The following is a 24,364-nucleotide window of genomic DNA, read 5'->3' as shown; positions in this document are numbered from 1 at the left end:
ATGATGCTAAAGCTGAAACTCCAGTACTTTGGCCACCTCATGCAAAGAGTTGACTCACTGGAAAAGACTCTGATGCTGGGAGGGACTGGGGGCAGGAGGAGAAGGGGACGACAGAGGATGAGATGGCTGGATGGCATCACCGACTCGATGGACATGAATCTGAGTGAACTCTGGGAGTTGGTGATGGATAGAGAGGCCTGGCGTGCTGTGATTCATGGGGTCGCAAAGAGTCAGACACAACTGAGTGACTGAACTGAACTGAACAGATTCTTTATTGAGAATAAAGATTCTTGGTACTTAGGATAAAAAAGAAAAACAGAAATGCATGAATCACAGGGAACCCATACTGCTGATCTCAGCTCCTTGTAGCTTAAAATGAGTGAATTGCAGGACACACAGAAGTTGCTGTCTGACCTCATGTTTTATTATGTCTACTCTATAGGAACAGTAAAGGCTACATCATCTCAGTCTTTTAAATCTTTAGCCAGTGTCTTTCATTTTCAAGTTATGTCATGTAGAATGTAACTCTGCAATAGAGATTCTAGAGATGTGGATGCAGGGAGAGCATAGAAGGAGAAAATCGTATTGAGTCCCCATTCAACAAGCCAGCTCATGTTATTTATGAGATGATTATCTTGGGGTGTTTACGTGATACCATTTTCTCTTCTTTTAGACATAATGCTACCATCCTTACAAGCACCTTCGTCCATTCATTCAACATTAGTCTGTTTGCACTACCATAACAACGTAGCACAGACCAGCATGGAGGGGGTGGCTTATAAACAACAGGCATTTCATTTATTTCTTGCAGTTCTGGAGGCAGGGAAATCCAAGATCAAGGTAGGGCCAGATCTGATGTCTGATGAGGGCCAGCTTCCTGGTTCACAGACAGTCATCTTTTCTCTGTGTCCTCTTGTGGCCAAAGCAATAAAGGGGCTCCCTGGGGCTTCTTTCATTAGGGCACTAATCTCACTCATGAGGGCTCCGCCTATGAGACCTGATTACTTCCCAAAGCCCCCACCTCCTGGGTGTTAGGATGTGACACATAAGTTTTAGATACAAACATTCAGACACAAACACAGCCGTGTTCAACAACTATTTGCCTAGTGCTCGCTTGCTTTTGCCAGAACTGGGAATACGTAGATGACCTAGCCCTTGAGAGGCTCATAGTCTAGAGAAGGAGATGCTCATGTGAACAGATATTTTGAAGCAGAGTGACAAACGCAGTAATAGTTGTTTGTTGTTCAGCCGCTAAGTCATGTCTGACACTGTGTGACCCTGTGGACTGCAACATGCCACACTTGGCTGTCCTTCACTGTCTCCTGGAGTTTGCTCAAAGTCACGTCCACTGAGTCAGTGATGCTATCTAACCATCTCATCCCTCATCCTCTGCCACCTCCTTTGCCGTTTGCCTTCAGTCTTTCCAGCATCAGGCTCTTTTCCAGTGAGTCAGCTCCAACGGACACAGTAGCTCTGAGGAGGGGTCCCTAATGCTCTCTGGAGAAGCCAACCAGGTTTCCACATAAGTCAGAATGTTGCTCTGGGAGGAGGAAGAAGAATGTTCCAGGCAGAGAAATCAGGATGTGCAAAGGCAGAGAGAAGTTCCATGTGGAATGGAACATGAAAATCAAATGAATACCTTCAAATCAGTTAATTAAAAGATTGGATACTCATGAGGCTGAAATTGCTGGTAAGGGTGACATCTTTGGAATATTTAAAACTTTGATTTATTGAAACTACCTACATTGTTCTACCACCTCCTGCACACACACACACATGCACCACACACACATGCACCACACACACACACACACACACACACACACACACACACGTGTACATTGTGGAATATGCCAAGCCTTCAGTGGCTATCATTTCAAAGAAATTCATTTGTCACCTTAACAAATACTGGCTGAGCACCTAAGTATGTAATGGGTCTAGTCTCAAGAATTTGGCATTCCAGTCGGAGAGGTGGATAATAAACCAGTAAACAAATAGTGTACAGGATATTTCTCTGTGGAAAGTGCTATGAAGAAAAGGAAATAGGGTGGTGAGCCCCGTGGTGATTGCGCATCACCACTTTAGCCTTGTGAGGAGGTGATACGTGAGTCCAGACCTAAAAGATAGGGTGGAGCCATCCATCCCAAGAGGTGAGGAAAGAGCATTTCTGGCAGAGGGAACAGTAAGTGTGAGGACTCTAAAGTGAACACAGGCTGTGCATGGTCAAGGAACAGAAAGAAGATTTGTGTGGTGAGGGTTCGGTGGGGTAGAAGGAGAAGGTGTGTGAGATGAAGCTGGAGAACTTCTGAGGACCAAATCATTCAAGGCTTTGAAGGTCAAGGTAAAGACTGGAGTTTTTTCCAAAAACATGAGAAGCCACTGAGGAGTTCTATATGGAAGGAAATAATGATCTACTTTTTAATTCATTTGTGTCAAAAATCGTTCATCATAAAATGAAAAAAAATCAAATTGAACCTCATCAAAAATGTGCTAATCAAAGATACTATTAAGAATATGAACACATAAGCCTCAGACTGGGAGAAAGATTGGCAGTCCTGTGTCTGATAAAGAAGTTATATCCAGAATATATGAGGAACTATTACAGTTTAACAATGAACTGTCCCCTCCCCGAGAAAGACAATGGCAAAAGACTTGAAGTTCACACACACAAAAAAAAGACTGACAGATGGAATCAGGAAAATGAAAATTGAAAGCACAATGAGATGCCGTATCGCGCATACCAGAAGAGTGAAAACCAACTGATGCCGTAAACTTTTTGGCATCAAAAGAAATTCCCAATGCACTGCAGATAGATGGATAAAATGGGACAAACACATTGGAAAACTATGTGGCAGTTTCTAATAAAGTTAAGCACATACCTACCCTTGACCCAACAATTCCATTCACAGGTATTTACCCAAGAAAAATGAAAACATGTTCACACACACAAAAAAAAACAAAAAACAAAAAACATACAAGCATGTTCTTTGCAGTCTTTACTTCCTAATGACTATTAATAGGAGAATGGATAAACTATGGTATATTCATACAATGGAGTAGTGTTCAGCAATAAAAAAGAATGAGTTACTGATATACACAACAATATGTGTGAATCTCAAAAACATTATATTAAGCAAAAGAAGACAGACAGAAAAGAGCACATATTGTGTGAAGTCCAAGAACAGATAGTACTGATGTATGCTGACAGAAATAAACAAGTAGTTGCCTAGGAGGAGGGGCAGTACAGTTCAGTTCAGTTGCTCAGTTGTGTCCAACTCTTTGTGACCCCCATAGGCCGCAGCACTCCAGGCTTCCCTGTCCATCACTAACTCCCAGAGTTTATTCAAACTCATGTCCATCGAGAAAGTGATGCCATCCAACCATCTCATCCTCTGTCATCCCCTTCTCCTCCTGTCTTCAATCTTTCCCAGCCTCAGGCTCTTTTCCAGTGAGTCAGTTCTTCGCATCACGTGGCCAAAGTATTGGAGTTTTAGCTTCAGCATAAGTCCTTCCAATGAACACCCAGGACTGATCTCCTTTAGGATGGACTGGTTGGATCTCCTTGCAGTCCAAGGGACTCTCAAGAGTCTTCTACAACTCCACAGTTCAAAAGCATCAATTCTTCGGTGCTCAGCTTTCTTCACAGTCCAACTCTCACATCCATGCATGACCACTGGAAAAACCATAGTCTTGACTAGATGGACCTTTGTTGGCAAAGTAATATCTCTGCTTTTCAATATGCTATCTAGGTTGGTCATAACTTCCCTTCCAAGGAGTAAGCATCTTTTAATTTCATGGCTGCAGTCACCAACTGCACCAGTTTTGGAGTCCCCTAAAATGAAGTCTGGCACTGTTTCCACTGTTTCCCCGTATATTTGACATGAAGTGATGGGACCGGATGCCATGATCTTCGTTTTCTGAATGTTGAGCTTTAAGCCAACTTTTTCACTCTCCTCTTTCACTTTCATCAAGAGACACTTTAGTTCTTCTTTGATTTCTGCCATAAGGGTGGGTATCATTTGCATATCTGAGGTTATTGATATTTCTCCCAACAATCTTGATTCCAGCTTGTGCTTCTTCCAGCCCAGATTTTGTGTGATGTGTTCTAAATATAAGTTAAATAAGCAGGGTGACATTATATAGCCTTGATGTACTCCTTTCTCGATTTGGAACCAGTCTGTTGTTCCATGTCCAGTTCTAACTTTTGCTTCTGGACCTGCATACAGATTTCTCAGGAGGCAGGCAAGATGGTCTGGTATACCCATCTCTTGAAGAATTTTCCATAGTTTATTGTGATCCACACAGCCAAAATCTTTGGCGTAGTCAATAAGCAGCAGTAAATGGTTTTCTGGAACACTGTTGCTTTTTCAATGATCCAGTGAATGTTGGCAATTTGATCTCCACTTCCTCTGCCTTTTCTAAATCCAGTTTGAACATCTGGAAGTTCACAGTTCACATACTATTGAAGCATGGCTTGGAGAATTTTGAGCCTTACTTTGCTAGCATGTGAGATGAGCACAATCGTGCAGTAGTTGGAACAATCTTGGCATTGCCTTTCTTTGGAATTGGAATGAAAACTAACCTTTTCCAGTCCTGTGACCACTGCTGAGTTTTCCAAATTTGCTTGCATATTGAGTGCAGCACTTTCACAGCATCATCTTTTAGGATTTGAAATAACTGGAATTCTATCACCTCCACTAACTTTGTTCGTACTAATGCTTCCTAAGACCCACTTGACTTCACATTCCAGGATGTCTGGCTCTAGGTGAGTGATCACATCATTATGGTAATCTGGGTCATGATGACCTTTTTAGTATAGTTCTTCTGTGTGTTCTTGCCACCTCTTCTTGATATCTTCTGCTTCTGTTAGGTCCATACCATTTCTGTCCTTTATTGTGCCCATCTTTCCATGAAATGTTCCCTTGGTATCTCTTAATTTTCTTGAAGAGATCTCTAGTCTTTTCCACTCTATTATTTTCCTCTGTTTCTTTGCATTAGTCACTGAGGAAGGCTTTCTTCTCTCTCCTTGCTATTCTTTGGAACTCTGCACTCAGATGGGTATATCTTTCCTTTTCTCCTTTGTCTTTAGCTTCTCCTCTTTTCTCAGCTATTTGTAAGGCCTCCTCAGACAACCATTTTGCATTTTTGCATTTCTTTTTGTTGGGGATGGTCTTGTTCACTGCCTCTTGAACAATGTCATAAACCTCAGTCCATAGTTCTTCAGGCACTCTATCAGATCTAATCCCTTGAATCTATTTGTCATTTCCACTGTATAATCATAAGGGATTTGATTTAGGTCATACCTGAATGGTCTTCCATTCAGGTATGGTCTTCCATTCACAAAGTAGTGGTTTTCCCTGCCTTCTTCAATTTAAGTCTGAATTTGGCAATAATGAGTTCATGATCTGAGCCACAGTCAGCTCCCAGTCTTGTTTTTGCTGACTGTATAGAGCTTCTCTATCTTTGGCGGCAAAGAATGTAATCACTCTGATTTTGGTGTTGACCATCTGGTAATGTCCATGTGCAGAGTCTTCTCTTGTGTTGTTGTAAGATGGTATTTGCTATGACCAGTGTGTTCTTTTGGCAAAACTCTGTTAGCTTTTAACCTGCTTCATAGATGAGAGGACACTTTGTGAGTGATGAAATGTATATACCTTGCTCTGGATCATGGTTACCTAAGTACATACAATTGTGAAAACTCATAAAACTGCATGTTTGACATATGAGCACTTTTTCTTATATGAGTTATAACTCAATAAAGAGGTGTATTTTTTAAAAGAAATGCATGTATGTCTTGCCTTGAACTGTCTTGCCTTTATGAAATCTGACATAGAGTTAGTTATGGCATCAGACACACTGGGTTCCAGTCCAGCTGCAGGACCTTGGAGAAGTCACATAGCTTCTTTCCATTTCTACCTCTGCAAGTAAAAATAATATAAATCACAAGATGGCTATGAGAATGAAATGGAAAATTGATGTTAAAGTGTTTAACTCAGTACCTATCACCTGGAAACTTCTCAATAAACTTAGCTATTTCTAAAAAATGTTTTAAATAAACTGTAGGGCACCTAAAAATGTGTACTGTGCTGCTTTGCAAATGATATGCAACTTAGGACAAAATTCCAAAATGAAAGGGAAGCACTGGAAAACAGTTACGCTAAAGGCATAGGTGTTCTCGGTGGAGCAGCCAGTGGACACAGCTGGCAGCAATTTCTTACTTGTGATTATTACAAGATAATCTGGCACTTTCTGTGATCATACACAAATCTGTCATCGTCATGTCCAACTTTATCTTTTTATCCAGTGTCAAAAGGGAAAGGAAAGGCTGCTTAGAACAAGCACTAAAAGGAAAACAAACCATGATTATTGGAGGTGGTCAGCTTCAGCTTTTTTAAGGGAAACTCCCGTTTTCACCTTTCCAGAGGGCTCTGTGGCAAATTGTTTATTCAGCTTCAGGTCTCATCTGAAGTTTAGATTAAGAATTAGTGGAGAAGTAAGAATGGAATTGAAATGTATCTTGAACCTGTCTGCTTAATCCCTGCTCCCTGCTAAATCATCTTTCATCTCTCTCAGTCTGATCCACTTTTGAGAAAGAGAATGCATTAGGGCATCCCCGGAGAGACCCTCCTCTCTTGTCCTCTTGGCTCTGCTTGGGGAGTATTGAGAAGCCGGCCCACCGCACAGAGTTTCTCCTCCTTCTCTGGGACTTTTCTGGCAGACCTAGCTGGCCTGAGACAACCCCTTTCCCAGGCTGTATGTCTTGCCTTGAACTGTCAAGGGGCCTTTGTGAAATGTGAGGTAGTATTTTGAAAGAGTTAGATTTGGCATCAGACACACTGGGTTCCAGTCCAGCTATAGGACCAAGGGCTCCATCTTGGCTGTAATAACCCCCCGCAGTTATGACAACGAGCTAGTCAAGGGAAAATGAGATAAAGGACCCCTTTACCCCACCTGATGGCAGATTCTCTGTGTGCTGCTCAGAGAGCCCGACGGGCAGCTAACCAGAAAGCAGCTCGTGGTGGTCTTTGGCCGGGTTGTCCCCAGCCCATCCTCCCTTCTCCTGCAGTGGCCATCTGTGACATTCCTTTTCTTTCTGCAGAGACTTTCTGGGAGCTTGGCAACTGGACTCATTGTTCTGCCACGTGCGGCCACTTGGGAGCCCAAGTTCAGAGACCCCAGTGCCTGATGGCCAACGGGCAGGAAGTGAGCGAGGCCTTCTGTGACCAGCTCCGCAAGCCACAGGCTGCGTTCCAGCCCTGTAACATCCGGGACTGCCCCCCAAGGTGTGTGCCGTCACTTCTCTGCTTCCTACCAGTGTTTGACTTGTTTTAAAATGCATAGTAATTTGGACTGAATATCTCAGCCACTAAGATTTGTTTTATGCGGACTCTACTAGGTGCTCAGCGAAGTAGTTTATGTGGATCACTTCAGTGTCACCCATCAAGTCAATATCGTTCATTTTCTTTTTTAAAAAATTTATTTTATTTTATTTTTTTTGTTATGCTACACCATGTAACCAACCAGGGATTGAACAAAGTCCCGTGCACCAGAAGCTCAGAGTCTTAACTGCTGGACCTCCAGGGATGTCTCCAGTGTTGTTCATACTCTATTAGACACTTGGAAAAACTCGCCTAGGCCACACAGTTGTGAGGGCCAGAATTCAAATCAGGTTTAGTCTGATTTCAGAGCTTCTGGTCTTAATTGCCACTCTCACCTGCTCCCTGCACTCACAATGTACCTTATGAGCACAGGGAAGTTGGCTTCATGGGTTCACCTCAGAGATATGGCAGTAGGCCAGCATCACAAGAGGCACTCATGAAAAGCACCATTCCTTAGACTCTACCCCCACGGGTGGTGTTGTTCAGTTGTATGTCATGTCTGTCTCTTTGTGACCCATAGACTGCAGCATGCCAGGCCTCCCTGCCCCTCACCATCTCTTGGAGTTTGCCCAAGTTCATGTTCATTGCATTGGTGATGCTGTCTAGCCATCTCATCCTCTAATGCCCTCTTCTTCTTCTGCCCTACATCTTTCCCAGCATCAGGGACTTTTCCAGTGAGTCATCTGTTCTCATCAGGTGACCAAAATTCTGGAGCTTCAGCTTCAGCATTAGTCCCTCCAGTGAATATTCAGGTTGATCTCCCTTAAGATTGACTGGTTTGATATCCTTGCTGTCCAAAGGACTTTCAGGAATCTTCTCCAGCACCACAGTTCAAAGGCATCCTCACTTCTTTGGTGTTCTGCCTTCTTTGTGGTCCAGCTCTCACAACTGTACATGCCCACTGGGAAGACCACAGTCTTGACTATATGGACCTTTGTTGGCAGAGTAATAATGTCTCTGCTTTTCAACACACTGTCTAGGTTTCTCATCACTTTCCTGGCAAGAAGCAATCATCTTCTGATTTCATGGCTACAGTCACCATCCACAGTGATTTTGGAGCCCAAGAAGAGGAAATCTGTCACTAATTCCACCTTTTCCCCTTCTATTTGCCATGCAGTAATGCAGCCGGATGCCATGGTCTTAGTTTTTTTTTCTATGTAGTCTTAAGCTGGCTCTTTCACTCTGCTCCTTCACCCTCATCAAGAGGCTCTTTAGTTCCTCTTTACTTTCTGCCATTAGAGTGGTATCATCTGCATCTCCAGGGGTAAAGCCATTAATAACCTTTCGATATCATAGATGACACAAATCAATAGTTTTAAATGTATCCAAAATCAAACTCATAATCTCCACCAAATCTGATCTGCCCCTAGTTTATGTTTCCGATCACAATGACTTCATCCAAAACTACCCACCCCCTTTTCCTCTCACTTCCACCCATTCCTGTCGGTTTCCCACTGTTCCCAATGTCTTTGTCATTCCTCCCAAGGGCCACGACAGGAGCATCCTGAGTTTTGTCTCCTCTCTAGAGTGCCTCGTCCACTCTATAAGGCGAAACATGTTTTATTTATTTTTTATTGGAGGATAGTTGCTTTATGATGTCTTTCTACTGTGCAGCAGAGTTAATCAGTCACATGTATACATACATGCCCTCTTCTTTGGATTTCCTTCCCATTTAGGTCACTACAGAACACTAAGTACAGTTCCCTGTGCGATACAGTAGGTTTTCATTAGTTATCTGTTTTATACAGAGTAGTGTATATATGTCAATCCCAGTCTCCCAGTTCATCTTCCCAGATGGCAATAATGGTAGAGAATCTGCCTCCCATTGCAGGAGCTGCAGGAGACTGGTTCGATCCCTGGGTTGGGAAGATCCTCTGGGGGAGGAGATAGCAACCTCTCCAGTATTCTTGCTTGGAAAATCCCATGGACAGAGGAGCCCAGTGGGCTACACCCCATGGGGTCGCAAGAATCAGACAAGTCTGAGCAACCAAACAACAACAAGGAGCACACAGGTGCTACCTCCTTTTCTCTTCCCTTTGGTTTCCATGAGTTGAAAATCACCTTTCCAAAATTTCCACCTAATTTTGCCCCAGCTCTGCTCTCTGAGGCCACACAGCTGATGGCTCTAACATCCCTGAGGACGACTTTGTCCCGCCCCAATGCTGTTGTCTCTACATGGTGATTCTGTTGCTTCTGAGTGAAAGGAAATCTGAGAGTATGGCTGCGAGTTACTGTGCTGCTGCCCACTCCCAGAGACACGTGTCGGCCCTGGAACAGTCCCAGTGCTAGGCTGGGCTTTCTCTTTGGAAGACAGTCCCCATAGGGTCTGACCTACTAAGCTCCTGTAGTTTTTGTTCTTAGGTGGCTCACAGGTGCGTGGTCAGAGTGCTCTGTGTCTTGTGGTGAAGGATTCCGCAGTCGGCAAGTGACATGTAAGCGCACAAGAGCCAATGGAACGGTGCAGGCATTGCCGCCGAGAGTGTGCATCCTCAGAGACAGGCCTCTGGGGAGAAGACCGTGTTCCAGTCACCCCTGTGTTCAAGGACTCGTTGAACAAGGGAACCAGGTAACGCTGACAAACCTAGTATTTAAAAACCATCCAGTCCTTGTGGTCAAACCCACGCATCCAAAAAGGGGCTTCCCCTGGCAGTGCAGTGTTAGGACTTTGCCTTCCAATGCAAGGGATGTGGGTTCCATCCCTGGTCGGGGAGCTAAGATGCCACACGCCATGAGGCCAAAACATAAAACGAGCAATATCGTAACAGAGCCCCACCCGCCAGGGCCCTCCCCACAGCGGAGAGGAGAGCACTGACTCCTGCAGGACATTCAGGAAACTCATCTGCACAGGGCGCCGACCACACCGCACACCAGTGGTCCTCTTCTATCCTAGACCTCCTGGTCAATATTAACACAGGCTGCAGAGGTCAAAAGTTCCCCTCAGCCCTTCTGAAAGTGTTCAGTATTGTCAGTGTGGGAGAGTAATGTACGCTTTCTGCACTTCTGCCCTGGGGTGCAGCAGTTGTTGCTCTTGAGAATCATTGTGCTAATTCTTAGGTCATTAACTCCAAGTCCTACATGACTACACACTTCTCTAACTGGAGAGGATGCAAAACAGAGAGAGATACATCTTTCTGGAGAAATAAAGTTAATTAAAACTATGAAGAACCAAGGAGTTGGTAAAAACTATCCCCTCCACCACCAACATGAAAGGGGGGAGTGTGGGGGAAGGGGCACATGCCCCAGGGGACAGTCCAGTCTGTGAAGTTTCACCCAGTGGTGGAGGAGGGGCAGCTGGGTCAGGGTGGCACCTCTTCTGGTCCCCAGGCATCTCCAGACCATCCTCTGAGCTGGCCAGGGCTCCTGATGGCCGTGGAGGTGCTGGGTTTGAATCCCAGTTTCCATTTGACTGGGTCTCAGGGAGCTCGGCAGGACTGCTTTTGTCTTGGTCAGTCATCCATGGGTTGTTTCTAGGCCTACTTTGCTTGTGCGGGTTTTGCTGGGCAGCCCACAACAGCAATGTAATATTATAAACCTCCATATTCTCCCAGCCATGCCCCTCTTTTTCCTGCTGAGGCCAGAGGAAGGGGCTGGGGAGTGGACTGCCCGGCTTGGTAGGAGCGTCCGGCGGTGTTGGCCACACTCAGGGGTAGTGGGTTCCCTCTGGGGCTTTGCTGCTAATGTCACAGGTACCGTGGATGTCTTGGGTGCCACAGGTGCTGCTGGTGTCTGGATGCCACTCTTGTCCGAGGTGCTGCTGGTGTCTTGGATGTCATGGGTGCCAGTGATGTCACGGGTGCTGCTCTTGCAATGGGTGCTGCTCTTGCCGTGGGTGTCATGAATGCTGCTGGTGTCACAGGTGTCACTCGTGCCACGGGTGTCGTGGGTGCCACTGATGTCATGGGAGCTGCTGGTGTGTCGGGTGCTGCTCTTGCCGCGAGTGTCTCGGCTGCCGCTGCTGTCTCGGGTATCACGGGTGCCGCTGGTGTCACGGGTGTCGCTCTTGTCGCAGCTATCACTGATGTCTCGGATGCCGCTGATGTCTCAGATGCTGCTGGTGTGTCGGGTGCCACCTGTGCCACAGATATCACTGGTGCCCCGGGTGTCAGGCATGCGGTGGGTGTGGCAGGTGTCGGGGGTGCCATGGGTGGAGGGAGTGGCCCCATGGTCACACCAGGAAGATGGGGTAGGTGGGGGAATGGTAGGGTGAGTGATCTCGTCTGAATCGTGGATTGTCTCTGGTATCCAAATGGTCTCCCTCAGGAATAGCCAGGATGGTATGATAGTGGGAATCTGAAGGCTTTGAGGCTGAGGTTCTTGGATGGTGAAGTCCTTCATGGCAAGGGAGGGCTTCACAAGGATGGACTGGGGCCCCACCCTGGGTCTCTTCAAGCTCAGACTTTCTGAGCTCTGGCTTTTGGCCCACCTAGAGCCCAAGGCTTCTTCACTGTTACCTCCGAGTCCTCTTCACAGAGTGGCTGGAGTGGCTCCTTATCCACCTTGACCCATGGATGATGCCGAAGATAGGGTAAGGTAGCTCTGGTTGTCGGGTCAAGGGTCAGCATGCCTGCTATTGATGTTCTTATTTTAGGCAATGGCAAAGGCAATGGCACCCCACTCCAGTACTCTAGCCTGGAAAATCTCAAGGACAGAGGAGCCTGGTAGGCTGCAGTTCATGAGAGACTTCACTTTCACTTTTCACTTTCATGCATTGGAGAAGGAAATGGCAACCCACTCCAGTGTTCTTGCCTGGAGAATCCCAGGGATGGCAAAGCCTGGTGGGCTGCCATCTGTGGGGTCGCACAGAGTCGGACTTGACTGAAGCGACTTAGCAGCAGCAGAAAGCTAGAAGTCCAAAATCAAGGTGTTCTTAGGGTTGGTTTCAGTTACTGGCTTGCAGACAACCACCTTCTGATACTATTGTTCTTGCTGAGTCACTAAGTCACGTCCGGCTCTTTTGCAACCCGGTGGACAGGACTGTAGCCTGGCAGGCTCCTCTGTCTCTGTCCTCACATAACCTCTTCTGTCAGTACACACAGAAAAGAGAGAGAGTTCTGAGTGTCTCTTCTACTTCTTACAAAGCCACTTCCTCTCAGACTAAGGCCCCACCCTTTGGCCTCCTTTAACTTCTAACCTCCTTAGGACCCTATCTCTAAATATAGTCACAGTGGTGGTTAGGACCTCACTGTATAAATTCTGAGGGATACAGTTTGGCCCATAACATTCTGCATTTCCCCCCAAATTTATGTCCTTGTGTCCACAATATACTCACCCCATCTCAACATCCCCAGAATTCTTTTTTAAAAATTAATTTATTTTTTAATTGAAGGATAATTGCTTTCCAGAATTTTGTTATTTTCTGTCAAACCTCAAAATGAATCCATAGGTATATATATGTCCCCTCCATTTTAAACCTCTGTCCCATCTCCCTCTCTATCCCACTCCTCTAGGTTGATACAGAATCCCTATTTGCGTTCCCAGAGACATACAGTAAATTCCCATCAGCTATCTATTTTACATATGGTAATGTAAGTTTCCATGTTACTCTCTCCATGCATCTCACCCTCTCCTCCCCTTTCCCATGTCCATAAGTCTGTTCTCTATGTTTGTTTCTCCACTGCAGCGCTGCAAATAAATTCTTCAGTACCATTTTTCTAGATTCCGTGTATATGCTTAAGAATATGATATTTATCTTTCTCTTCCTGACTTACTTCACTCTGTATAATAGGCTCTAGGTTTATCTGCCTCATTAGGATGGATGCAAATGTGTTCCTTTTAGGGTTGAGCAGCTATGGCTTTTCCAATAGTCATGTATGGATGTGAGAGTTGGACTGTGAAGAAAGCTGAGTGCCGAAGAATTGATGCTTTTGAACTGTGGTGTTGGAGAAGACTCTTGAGAGTCCCTTGGACTGCAACAAGATCCAACCAGTCCCTTCTAAAGGAGATCAGTCCAGGGTGTTCTTTGGAAGGACTGATGCTAAAGCTGAAACTCCAATACTTTGGCCACCTCATGCGAAGAGTTGACTCATTGGAAAAGACTCTGATGCTGGGACGGGTTGTGGGCAGGAGGAGAAGGGGATGACAGAGGATGAGATGGCTGGATGGCATCACCGACTTGATGGACGTGAGTCTGAGTGAACTCTGGGAGTTGGTGATGGACAGGGAGGCCTGGTGTGCTGCGATTCATGGGGTCGCAAAGAGTCGGACACGACTGAGCAACTGAACTGAACTGAACCGAATATTCCATTGTGTATATGTACCACGACTTCTTTATCCATTCTACTGTTGATGGACATCTAGGTTGCTTCCATGTTCTAGCTATTGTAAATAGCGCTGCAGCGAACATTGGGGAACATGTGTCTTTTTCAATTTTGGTTTCCTCAGGGTATATGCCTAGAAGTGGGATTGCTGGGTCATATGCTGGTTTTATTCCTAGTTTTTAAGGAACTTCCATACCATCTTCCATACTGGCTGTATCAATTTACATTCCCACCAACAGTGCAAGAGGGTTCCCTTTTCTACACATCCTCTTCAGCAATTGTTGTTTGCATACTTTTTGATAATGGCCATTCTGACCTGTGTGAGGTGATAATCTCATTGTAGTTTTGATTTCATTTCTCTAATAACAATCAATATTGAACATCTTTTCATGTGTTTGTTAGCCATCTGTATGTCTTCTTTAGAGAAATGTCTTGTGTGGGTCTTTGCCCATGTTTTGATTCGGTGGTTTGTTTTTCTGGTAGTGAGTTGGATGAGCTGCTTGTATATTTTGGAAATTAATCGTTTGTCAGTTGTTACATCTGCTATTATTTTCTCCCATTCTGAGGGTTGTCTTTTCACCTTGCTTATAGTTTCCTTTGCTGTGCAAAACCTTTGACGTTTAATCAGACCCACTTGTTTACTTTTGTTTTTATTTCCATTACTCTAGGAGGTGGGTCATGGAGGTTGTTGCTTTGATTTGTGTCATCGAGTGCTCTGCCTATGCTTTCCTCTAAGAGTTTCTGACCTTACGTTTAGGTCTTGAATCCATTTTGAGTTTATCTTTGTATATGGTGTTAGGAAATGTTCTAACTTGGTTTTTTTATATCAACATCCTCAGAATTCTTAAACCATTCAAACATCAATTCCAAGTACAAACCTCATTAAAATGTCACTTCATCAGGTACAGATGAGAAATGAAACATAAAATTAATTCTCGCCGAACCCATAAAGAAAAAGACAACATATTGTTGAAACACATAACAGAAAATTTGGATAAGTAAAGGTACTCTGAGTGCTATGAAGGCGCCCATTCCCTGAAATGAACCAGAACACATGCTTCCAATTCAAATTGCCATAGAATTCTTTTCTCAGAACCTCATATGATTTTGACATTCATATGGGAGAGTGAGTGAGGACAAGAGATTTTTAGAAAAACAAATCGATAGGAGGGCAGACTTTCCTAACGTGATGTCGGAGTGTCCTGCAAAACTGCTGCAAGCAAAACAGCGCAGCATCAGTGCAGAACACACTGAGGCCGTGCAGCATAAGAAGAGCACAGAAACAGCCCCGCTATAAATGAGTCTAAGCCCAAAAGCAGTTAGTCAGAGAGGGAAGAAGAGTTTTTTAAAAATGCACACTATAAAACTACAGAAAGTTTTTTTAAGGACGTTAAAGAATATGTTCATTGCTTTGTTGTGTCCAGTTCTTTGTGACCCCATAGACTGTAGCCCGCTAGGCTCCTGTACCCATGGCATCCTCCAGGCATAAATACCAGAGTGGGTAGCCATTCTCTTCTCCAGGGAATCTTCCCGACCTGAGCATCGAACCCAGGTCTTCTGCATTGCAGGTAGATTCTTTACCATCTGAGCCACCAGGGAAGCCTAAGGACTGTTAAAGAAGATCTAAATAAAGGGATTTATTTATGGAAAAGGCACTGTATATGTATGGATCAAAAAACTTAATATTATTCACGTGACAGTAAATTCATCTACAAATTCAAAATAATCCCCATCAAAACCCCAGCTTCTTTGCAGAAATTGGCAAGCTGATCCTAAAATTCATGTGGAAATATAAACGACCCAAGATAGCCAAAGCAATCTAGAGAAAGAACAAAGTAAGAGAGCTCAGACATGTCAGTTTCAAAACTCACTACAAGACAATCAAGACAGTGCAGTACTTACATGGGCTTCCTTGGTGGCTCAGCAGTAGAGAACCCACCTGCTAATGAAGGAGATGCGGGTTTGATCCCTGGATCTACTCACTGCAGTATTCTTGCCTGGGAAATCTCACGAATAGAGGAGTCTGGCAGGCTGCAGTCCACACTGTCCATGGGATCACAGAGTCAGATGTGACTTACTGACTGAACAGCAACATGGTGCTAACCTAGCATAGACACATAGATTGATGAAATTGAATTGAAAGTCTAGAGACAAATCCATATATCTATGTCAGTTGATTTTCGACAAGAGTGACATTACCAATTCAATGAGGGAAGAATAATTTCTTCCTCATTGGTGAAGGACAACTGAATATGCAAATGCAAAAGAATGAACTTGGACTCCTAGCATATAAGGTATACAAAGCATTAACTCAAAATTTATCAGAGACCTAAATTTAAGAGCTAGAGCAATAAAGCTCTTGGAAGGAACACTGTAGCCATACATCTTCATGCTTTGGGTTAGGAGATGGTTTCTTAGATATGACTTGAAAAATAAGCTACAGTAATAAAAATAGATGACTGGGACTACATGAAAATTTAAAGCTTTGTTACTACAAGAGATGTGACCAAGAAAGTGGACAGCCCACAGAATGGGAGAAAATATTTAAAAATCATATACATGAAAGGAAACTTGTTTCTAGGCCTGTTTGTAAGTCCAACAAAGTTAGCCTAGGTACCCAACAAACATAATTGGCTATAGAGTACTGCACTGTAATAGGTTTATGATACTTCTCACACAAATAACACATAAAAAGCAAGCACAAAATAAAACATTCTTCATCTTACATTACAGGACCTTGAGAAACTATAGTAGTACAGTTACAGTAGCCGACATACAGGGGCACATTTGCATCTTTGACAGTTCTCAACTTGACGTTTCACGTGTAGGGGACTTACTGTAAACTGTGTACATTGAACAGTGACTTTTAGGCTATGTGAATTGTATCTCAATAATGTTATTGGAAAATTATAAAAAACAATTGTATAAGAGAGAAAGTGGTCAATTAATTTAAGAGGAATAAATAAAATGAGAACCCAAACTCACTGCATACAACAGAATAAATTCTGCCTTGATTAAAGTGCTCCAGTGTAGCCATTAAACTGGAATAGAACTGCCATAATGGGAAAGACCCTTTCAAGCATAAAACAAAGGACAAGAAAAAATTGATATGGGTTACTAGTACAGAAAATTTAAGAGCTGAATGTTAATTTTTTTCCTGTAATTCAGCTCACCCCTACACACAAGCCTCCTTTTTTGCTCTAAGCAGGAAAACCCAAAATGGCTGTAGCTTATGCTTTTATGCAGTGATTTCTGAACCTGAACCTGGTCAATTAGGGATTGGCCCTGTGCTTTTCACTCCTTCTCCCCAGGGATGGTCTCAGTGTCTGAGAAGGAAAAGAGGATGAAAGGAAACTTAGGAAGCTGTCTGGCTCTGAAGGAGGGCAATCTGATCCTTACGGCTGGGCTTCCCTCCTCCCTACCTTCTCTGAATAGTCGCGGGAAGGACCTATGCTGAAGCTGAAGCTCCAATACATTTGGGCCACTAATGGAAAGAGCTGATTCATTGGAAAAGACACTGATACTGGAAAAGACTGAGGGCAGGAGGAGAAGGGGGCAACCGAGGATGAGATGGTTGGATGGCATCACCAACTCAATGGACAAGAGTTTGAGCAAACTCCGGGAGATGGTAATGGTGAAGTACAGGGAAATCTGGCCTGCTGCAGTTCATGCGGTCACAAAGAATCAGAAACAGTTGAGCAACTGAACAACTTTCCTTCGGCCAGCTCACCCCTGTAGCTGGTCTCTGGCAACGCCGCCACAGCACGTGGTCTTGGTGCCCCAGCACGCAGGAGCTCACAAGGTTGTTTTCTTTTAATTTTTTAAGATCAGTCTTTATTTATTTTCGCCATGCTTCACCACATGCAGGATCTTAGTTCCCCACCCAGGGATCGAACCCGTGCCCCCTGCATTGGGAGCACAGAGTCCTAACCAGTAGACCAACAGGGAGGTTTACACAAGGTTGTTTACACTGCACTGTGCTTTCCTTTCAGTGTCTTGGACGTTGCCTGGGTCGCACTGTGAGGACGCAGCAGCATCACGTAATTTGTCAGCACCGCAACAGTTCTGAGTCCGGCTGTGATGACACAAAGAGGTACTGGCCCCACCCTGGGGCAGCACGCAACCTCCCCACCTCAGATAAGGACTGTGAAGTCTGAAAATGGCATCATCCCTCCCGTGCCCCACTTCTCATAATGCACAGTTCCTACTCAATTATAACTTCCTATGGCGCCATCCTCAGCGGTGTATGTTATACTGTTGCCGTTCCATCACTAAGGCGTGTCCGACTCTTTGCATCCCCATGGACTGCAGCATGCAGTCTGTAGGGAAGCCCTGTCCTTCAGCATCTCCCAGGGTTTGCTCCAATTCATGTCCATTGAATCGGTGATTCTGTCTAACCATCTCATCACCTTGATATCCTTTAGGATTGATTGGTTTGATCTCCTTGCTATCCAAGGGACTCAAAAGAGTCTTCTCTTGAAAGTATCACAATTTGAAAGCATCATTTCTTTGGTGCTCATCCTGCTTTACAGTCCACTTCTCACATCGGTACATGACTACTGGAAAAACCATAGCTTTGTATGGACTTTCGTTGGGAAGGTGATGTTTCCACTTCTTAATATCTGTCTAGGTTTGTCATAGCTTTCCTTCAAAGGAGAAAGCATCTTTTAATTTCATGGCTGCAGTCATCATCCACAGTGGTTTGGGAGCCTGAGAAAAGAAAATCTGTCACTGCTTCCACTTTTTCCCCTTCTTTTGGCATGAAGAGACTGGCCCCCATGATCTTATTAGGCTTTTGAATGTTGAGTTTCAAGCCAGCTCTTTCACTCTGCTCTCTCATCCTCATCAGGAGGCTCTTCAGTTCCTCTTCACTTTCTGCCATTAGGGGGGAGTGGTATCATCTGCATATCTGAGGTTGTTGACATGTCTCCCAGCAATGTTGATTCCAGCCTGTACTTCATCCAGCCCAGCATTTTGGATGATGGACTCTATGTAAAAGTTAAAGAAGCCGGGTGACAATATACATCCTTGACATCCTCCTTTCCCAATTTGGAACCAGTCCGTTGTTCCATGTCCTGTTCTGTTACTTCTTGACTCACATACAGGCTTCTCAGGAGACAGGTAATGTGGTCTGGTATTCCCTTCTCCTTTTGCAGTTTCCCGCAGGTTGTTGTGATCCACAGGATCCACACAATCAAAGGCTTTAGCATAGTCAATGAAGCAAAGATGTAGAAGTGTTAGTCACTCGGTCATGTGCGACTCTTGTGACCCCATGGCCTGTAGCTTGCAGGCTCCTCTGCCTGTGTGGTTTCCAAGCAAGAATACTGGAGTGGGTTGCCATTGCCTTCTCCAGGGAATCTTCCTGACCCAGGGATCAAACCTGGGTCTCTTGCACTGCAGGCAGATTCTTTACCATCTGAGCTACCAGGGAAGCAAAAGTAGAAGTTTTTCTGGAATTCCCTTGGTTTCTGTATGTTTCAGCAAATGTTGGCAATTCGATCTCTGGTCCTCTGCCTCTTCAAAACCCAGCCTGTACATCTGGAAGTTCTCAGTTCACAGACTGCTAAAGACTAGCTTGAATGATTTTGAACATATCCTTCCTAGCATGTGAAATGAGCACAATTGTACAATAATTTAAACATTCTCTGGCATTGCCCTTCTTTGGGATTGGGTTGAAAACTGACCTTTTCCAGTCCCGTGGCCACTGCTGAGTTTTCCAAATCTGTCAGTTGTCTTTAATTTACACATTAAATCTGGGTCCTAGTGTTTTCAATTATTCTAAATTTATTCCTCTGTTTAAAAACTGTTTGACTAGGATGTTGGGACAGTGCGTTGACAGAGAATAAAGTAAACTTTTATCTTGTTAAGGGGCTTACACAAGAAGAATGCTTCTGTCTTGTATAAAAGTCTGAACTGGTAGATGGTTTAGCAGGTAGAAGAGCTCCGCTCCCTGAGATCACTCAGAGACACAGACGCCTTCCATCTGGCAGCTCCACCACCCTAGAGGAACGTGCTTCAGCCAGAGAAAGTGAAGAGAGAGCCTAGAGGGCCACCAATGGAATGTGGAGTTCTACCACCCTCTTCTTGGTGTAACTTTGAACTTTCTGAGCTCCTAATCTTCACAATGGGGTATTACTGTCTGTGTCAGATTATGGTTGGGAAGTGTTTTTTAATTGAAGTGTAGTTGATTGACAAAGTGTGTGTTAATTTCTGCTCTACAGCCAAGTGATTTAGTTATACATATTTACACATTCTTTTTAAATATTCTTCTCTGTTATAGTTTATCATAGGATACTGAATGTAGTTCTCTGTGCTACACATTGGGAATTTGTTTATCCATCCTATATATAGAAGCTTACGTCTGCTAACTGCAGCCTCCCACTCAGTCCCTCCCCCAGCCCCCCTCCCTTGGCGACCAGCAGTCTCTTCTGTCAGTGATTCTGTTCCTGTTCATAGGTAGGTTCATTTGCGTCATTGCTTAGATCCACTCATGAGTGATAGCACATGGCATTTGCCTTTCCTTTCTGACATTTCACTGAGTATGATATCTAGTTGCATCCATGTTGCTGCATGTGGCATTATTCCATCCTTTTTGTGGCTGAGTAGTATTCCATTGTACATGTCTACTACGTCTTCATCTATTCCTCCGTTGATGGACACAGGTCGTGTCCATGTCTGGCCGTGTGAATAGTGGTGCTATGAACATAGGGGTGCATGTATCTTTTAAAATTATAGTTTGTCCAGTATATACCCTGGAGTGGGGTTGCTGGATCACGTGGTGACTCTTGTTAGTTTTCTGAGGAACCTCCATACTGTTTTCCACAGTGGCTGCACCTGTGTACATTCCCACCAGCAGGGTAGGAGGCTTCTGTTTTCTCTACACCCTCTCTAGGATTTATTTGAAGACTCTTTAGTGATGATCATTCTGACTGGTGTGAGGTAGTTCCTCACTGTAATTTTGATTTGCATTTCTCTAGTAATTAGGGATGTTGAGTACCTTTTGGCCATCTGTATTTCTTTTTTTGGAGAAATGTCTATTTAGGTCTTTTGCCTATTTTTGGATAGGTTTTTTTTATGTTGTTGTTGAGTCGTATGAGGTCTTTGTGCATCTTGGAAATTAAGCCCTTCTTGGTTGCATCATTTGCAAATATTTTCTCCCATCCTGTAGATTGTCTTGTGTCTGGGAGGCTTTGATTAACTGGTTTAGTTGTGAAGCATCTAGCAGCCTGCGTCAGAGCAGATGCTCACTCTGTGGCTCTTCCTTCCTCCTCCACGTCGTGAGTTGCTGGGGAAATGAGATGACCCTGACCTTTGGCTCAGGTTCCATTTTGAGCCTTCACTAGGATTTGTCAACGTAGTGTCAGCTGCATTTCCTGTTCCCAACACAATTCCAGCCAGAACCATCCTCCTCGAATGGAAAATGTTCAGAACAGCCACCCTGATTCTCAACAGAAAACCTAGTTTCCAATTTTGTTCAGAAGATAGAGACCACACACTGATTGATATGTATCATCCCAGATGTTTTACTTTGCAGAAGATATATTTATATTACAAACACACGTAGTTTGTGCTTTCTTTATAATAAACAAGACATATTTTTTATGAAACTTTTTTTTTCCCTACTGATCAATATGTTATTGACTTTTCCCCCATCTGAGTACATAGGGTCACTTCATTCTTTTGAACTGTTATATTTACTATTACCTCATTCTTGTCCATTGCTGATGGACATTTAATTGTTTCCATTTTTTGCTATTGCAGACAAATGCTATAGTAAACATCCTGGAATATATATCTTTATGCATAAAGGGTAGTACTCTTATAGGATAGATTTTAGATATGGACTTAAATTGACAGACATGCTCATCTGGATACTGCTAAATTACCATCAGACTGCTTCTACTAACAGTATATGAGAGTCCTCCTTTTTACCAACTTTATATAGATTTCCAATGTTTTAAAAATTTTGCCAATCTGATGGATGAAAATTTACATCTTAATGTAATTTGTACTTTTCTGTTTTGTATGACTTTTGGCTCTTTGTGTTATTTCTGTAACCGATCCACTTCTTTCCTTCTTTACCACCAATCTGTTTGGCCAAGCCATCCTGCTAATCTCCCTCCATCCACCCATGATCCTTCTAACCCAGGCTCCATACTGCAGCCACAGTAATCATTCCAAAATGCAAATCTGATCTTACTGTCACCACACCCATCTCCCTGCTAGATTAACAACACTTTAGAGGCTTCACTTGCTCTTAGGACAAAGGTTGACCAAAATTGACTATGTGGCCTATAAAATATTGCACAGTCAAGTCCCACCTCCCTACACAGCCTCATCCGGGACCTCACTCTGTCTCACTCTTTGTGTTCAGTCACACTGTCCTTCTTTCAGTTCCTTGAGTATGCCATTCACTTTCCAACTACTTTTTGGCAGCCAAAACAGGAAGCAAAAAAATATTCATGATAATAGAGAGGACAACAAGGCATGGAAAGATCTACCAAGAGGGTATCCAATTAAGTAGGGTTTTGGAGAAAGAGATATGGAAAAGAAATGAAAGGGGAGACATTTTTAAAAGAAGTAATAGAAAAAAAAATTCCTTGACCCGAGGAGGGAAAAAAGAGTCAAATTGCCTTTTATTTTCTCTATTGTTTCTGCTTCATCCAAGGTCGGCCACTCAGCTTTAATCCTAGTGCTTTTCTTTCATGCTGTTACTTTTCCCCAAATATCTGGTGGTTTATGGAAGCAAGACTAGGTTAGTTTAAAGAGCTTCTGTGGGTGGGTTTCTTTTGCAGTTTACTGGCCTCACTGTCCCCCGCAGACCTCTTCTGCTGAGTGGGTGGGCTCACTGAAGGTAGGTGAGGCATTAAATCTCACTTTACAATGCAGTGGGTAGGCAACACCTGGTTGCCATAGTAGGGCATCCATGGGATTTTCCAGGCAAAAGTACTGGAGTTGGGTGCCATTGCCTTCTCTGTCAGTAAATATTAGAGGGTGTTTAATCAGTAGGCTGCAGTCCATGGGGTCGCTAAGAGTTGGACACAACTGAGCGACTTCACTTTCACTTTTCACTTTCATGCATTGGAGAAGGAAACGGCAACCCACTCCAGTGTTCTTGCCTGGAGAATCCCAGGGACAGGGGAGCCTGGTGGGCTGCCATCTATGGGGTCGCACAGAGTTGGACACGACTGAAGTGAGTGAGCAGCAGCAGCAATAGGGAGTAACATTATTCGTGGCCATGGGTAGAGAATCTTTGGTGAGCGGGGTGTCTGCTAGCCTCTTTTATTGACCCTGGGAAGAGTTTGGGAGGTGGCTTCCATTGTGGAAAGAGTTTTTAAGGAAGTGAGAATTATCAGGGTAGAACTAGCTAACATATAGGTGAGAAGACAACACGGGGATCTGAGGAAATGATTGAGGACTGAGAGAGTTTGTTCCCCAGAGCAGTAATTTTTAACCTCAGCCACAAGTCAGAATTCCCTCGGAAGTTTCTTTAAAATAAAGATTCTTGGGCTCTCAATGGGGACTTAATGAATTAGAATCTTTGGAAGGGAATGGAAGCTGGCAATCTACATCTCTTTCGTCTTTTATTTTTTTTAAATTCTTTCTGAATCTACGTCTCTTTTAAGCTGCCCACATACTTCTGATAATAAGGCAGACTTGAAATCTGTTGCCCTACAGAATCAGTAGTTCCATCTGGCTGATGATGAGGGGTTATCTGAGGCAGGAGCAGAGCTGGACTGAAGAAGAATGAGAAACTGAGAAAGAATAGAAACACGGTTACTTTGTGATTTCTGCTGCCATTTCTACTTTCATGTTTTACATAGAAAAACATGAGCTCCACTTGTGTGCTCAGTGTTGGTACACAGACTATGAGCCCCCAGCTCGGGCATCACCATCTGCAGTCCCATCCCTGGCCATGAGGAAGTGATGCTCTCTGCTGGAGCAATCTTGCATTCTTTTACTGAGTTCTCAAGTGACCAGCCTCTTGGGTTTCAGCATCTTCACTGGTGTCCAGCTCCATGTTCCTGTATCATCTTCTATATTTAGGAAGCTAAATAGTTTCTTCTGTCTTCCCACTGACCCTATCTTCTATTGAAGCAGAAAAAGTAGCTGTATTAATTAAGGTCCTATGGGCTGGAAACAACAAAAATCAACTTGGAATGATTTATACAAAGATAGTGGGAGAGTTCTTAAGATAGGACAGCCATTCTTAGATACAACAATTTGGTATCTTTTAAAATGTATTCTCTGAATATTCTTGGAATGTTGTTAGTTCAACTCTTTTTAGTAGAAACTTTGGTCTATCTCTGTCCTGTTGTCTAAAGGAACCCAACTTTTGGCCCCATAAGATTCATACCCACTGGGGAAAACAAAAACCCTCCAGTTAACAGGAAACCTTCATCCTTCTTCCTCTTATAAATCTTATAATCAGTTTGATGTGACAATATTGCTTAAGGAAACCCTTTGATGGAGTCTTTCCCCTGCCTGCTAATCAAAGTATTGCTTCCAACTATGTGTAATACTCTTGCAATTTAGCAGGCACACACACTTTGTTTGAGAAGTTCAGGTTATCAGAATTTTCTCATCTTATCACATTTACAGTGGTGTTTCTCAACTCCTTATAGATTATATGCTTGGATAAGGAGGCTTTTATAGGAACACAGAAACGTTCCAATCCAAAGGGATGGTGCTGTGAAACCTCAGGAGGGACTATTACTACGAAATGAA

General features: G+C 43.7%; 1 protein-coding gene across 4 annotated transcripts in view; it reads left to right on the top strand.

Annotated features, from left to right (window-relative positions):
- ADAMTSL3 (ADAMTS like 3) overlaps positions 1 to 24,364 on the top strand; it is a 371,527-nt gene that overhangs the window by 332,159 nt on the left and 15,004 nt on the right. For all 4 annotated transcript variants that reach the window (XM_018066193.1, XM_018066194.1, XM_018066196.1 and 1 more), the window contains 3 exons: positions 7,100 to 7,283; positions 9,741 to 9,945; positions 17,629 to 17,729. In XM_018066193.1, coding sequence (XP_017921682.1) covers positions 7,100 to 7,283; positions 9,741 to 9,945; positions 17,629 to 17,729 — 490 coding nt within the window. The remainder of the gene's footprint in view (positions 1 to 7,099; positions 7,284 to 9,740; positions 9,946 to 17,628; positions 17,730 to 24,364) is intronic.

This window comes from Capra hircus, chromosome 21, assembly GCF_001704415.2.
Source record: "Capra hircus breed San Clemente chromosome 21, ASM170441v1, whole genome shotgun sequence".
Lineage (NCBI taxonomy): Eukaryota > Metazoa > Chordata > Mammalia > Artiodactyla > Bovidae > Capra > Capra hircus.
The sequence above is the reverse complement of the archived record's forward strand: the minus strand, read 5'-3'. Positions and strand labels throughout refer to the sequence as shown.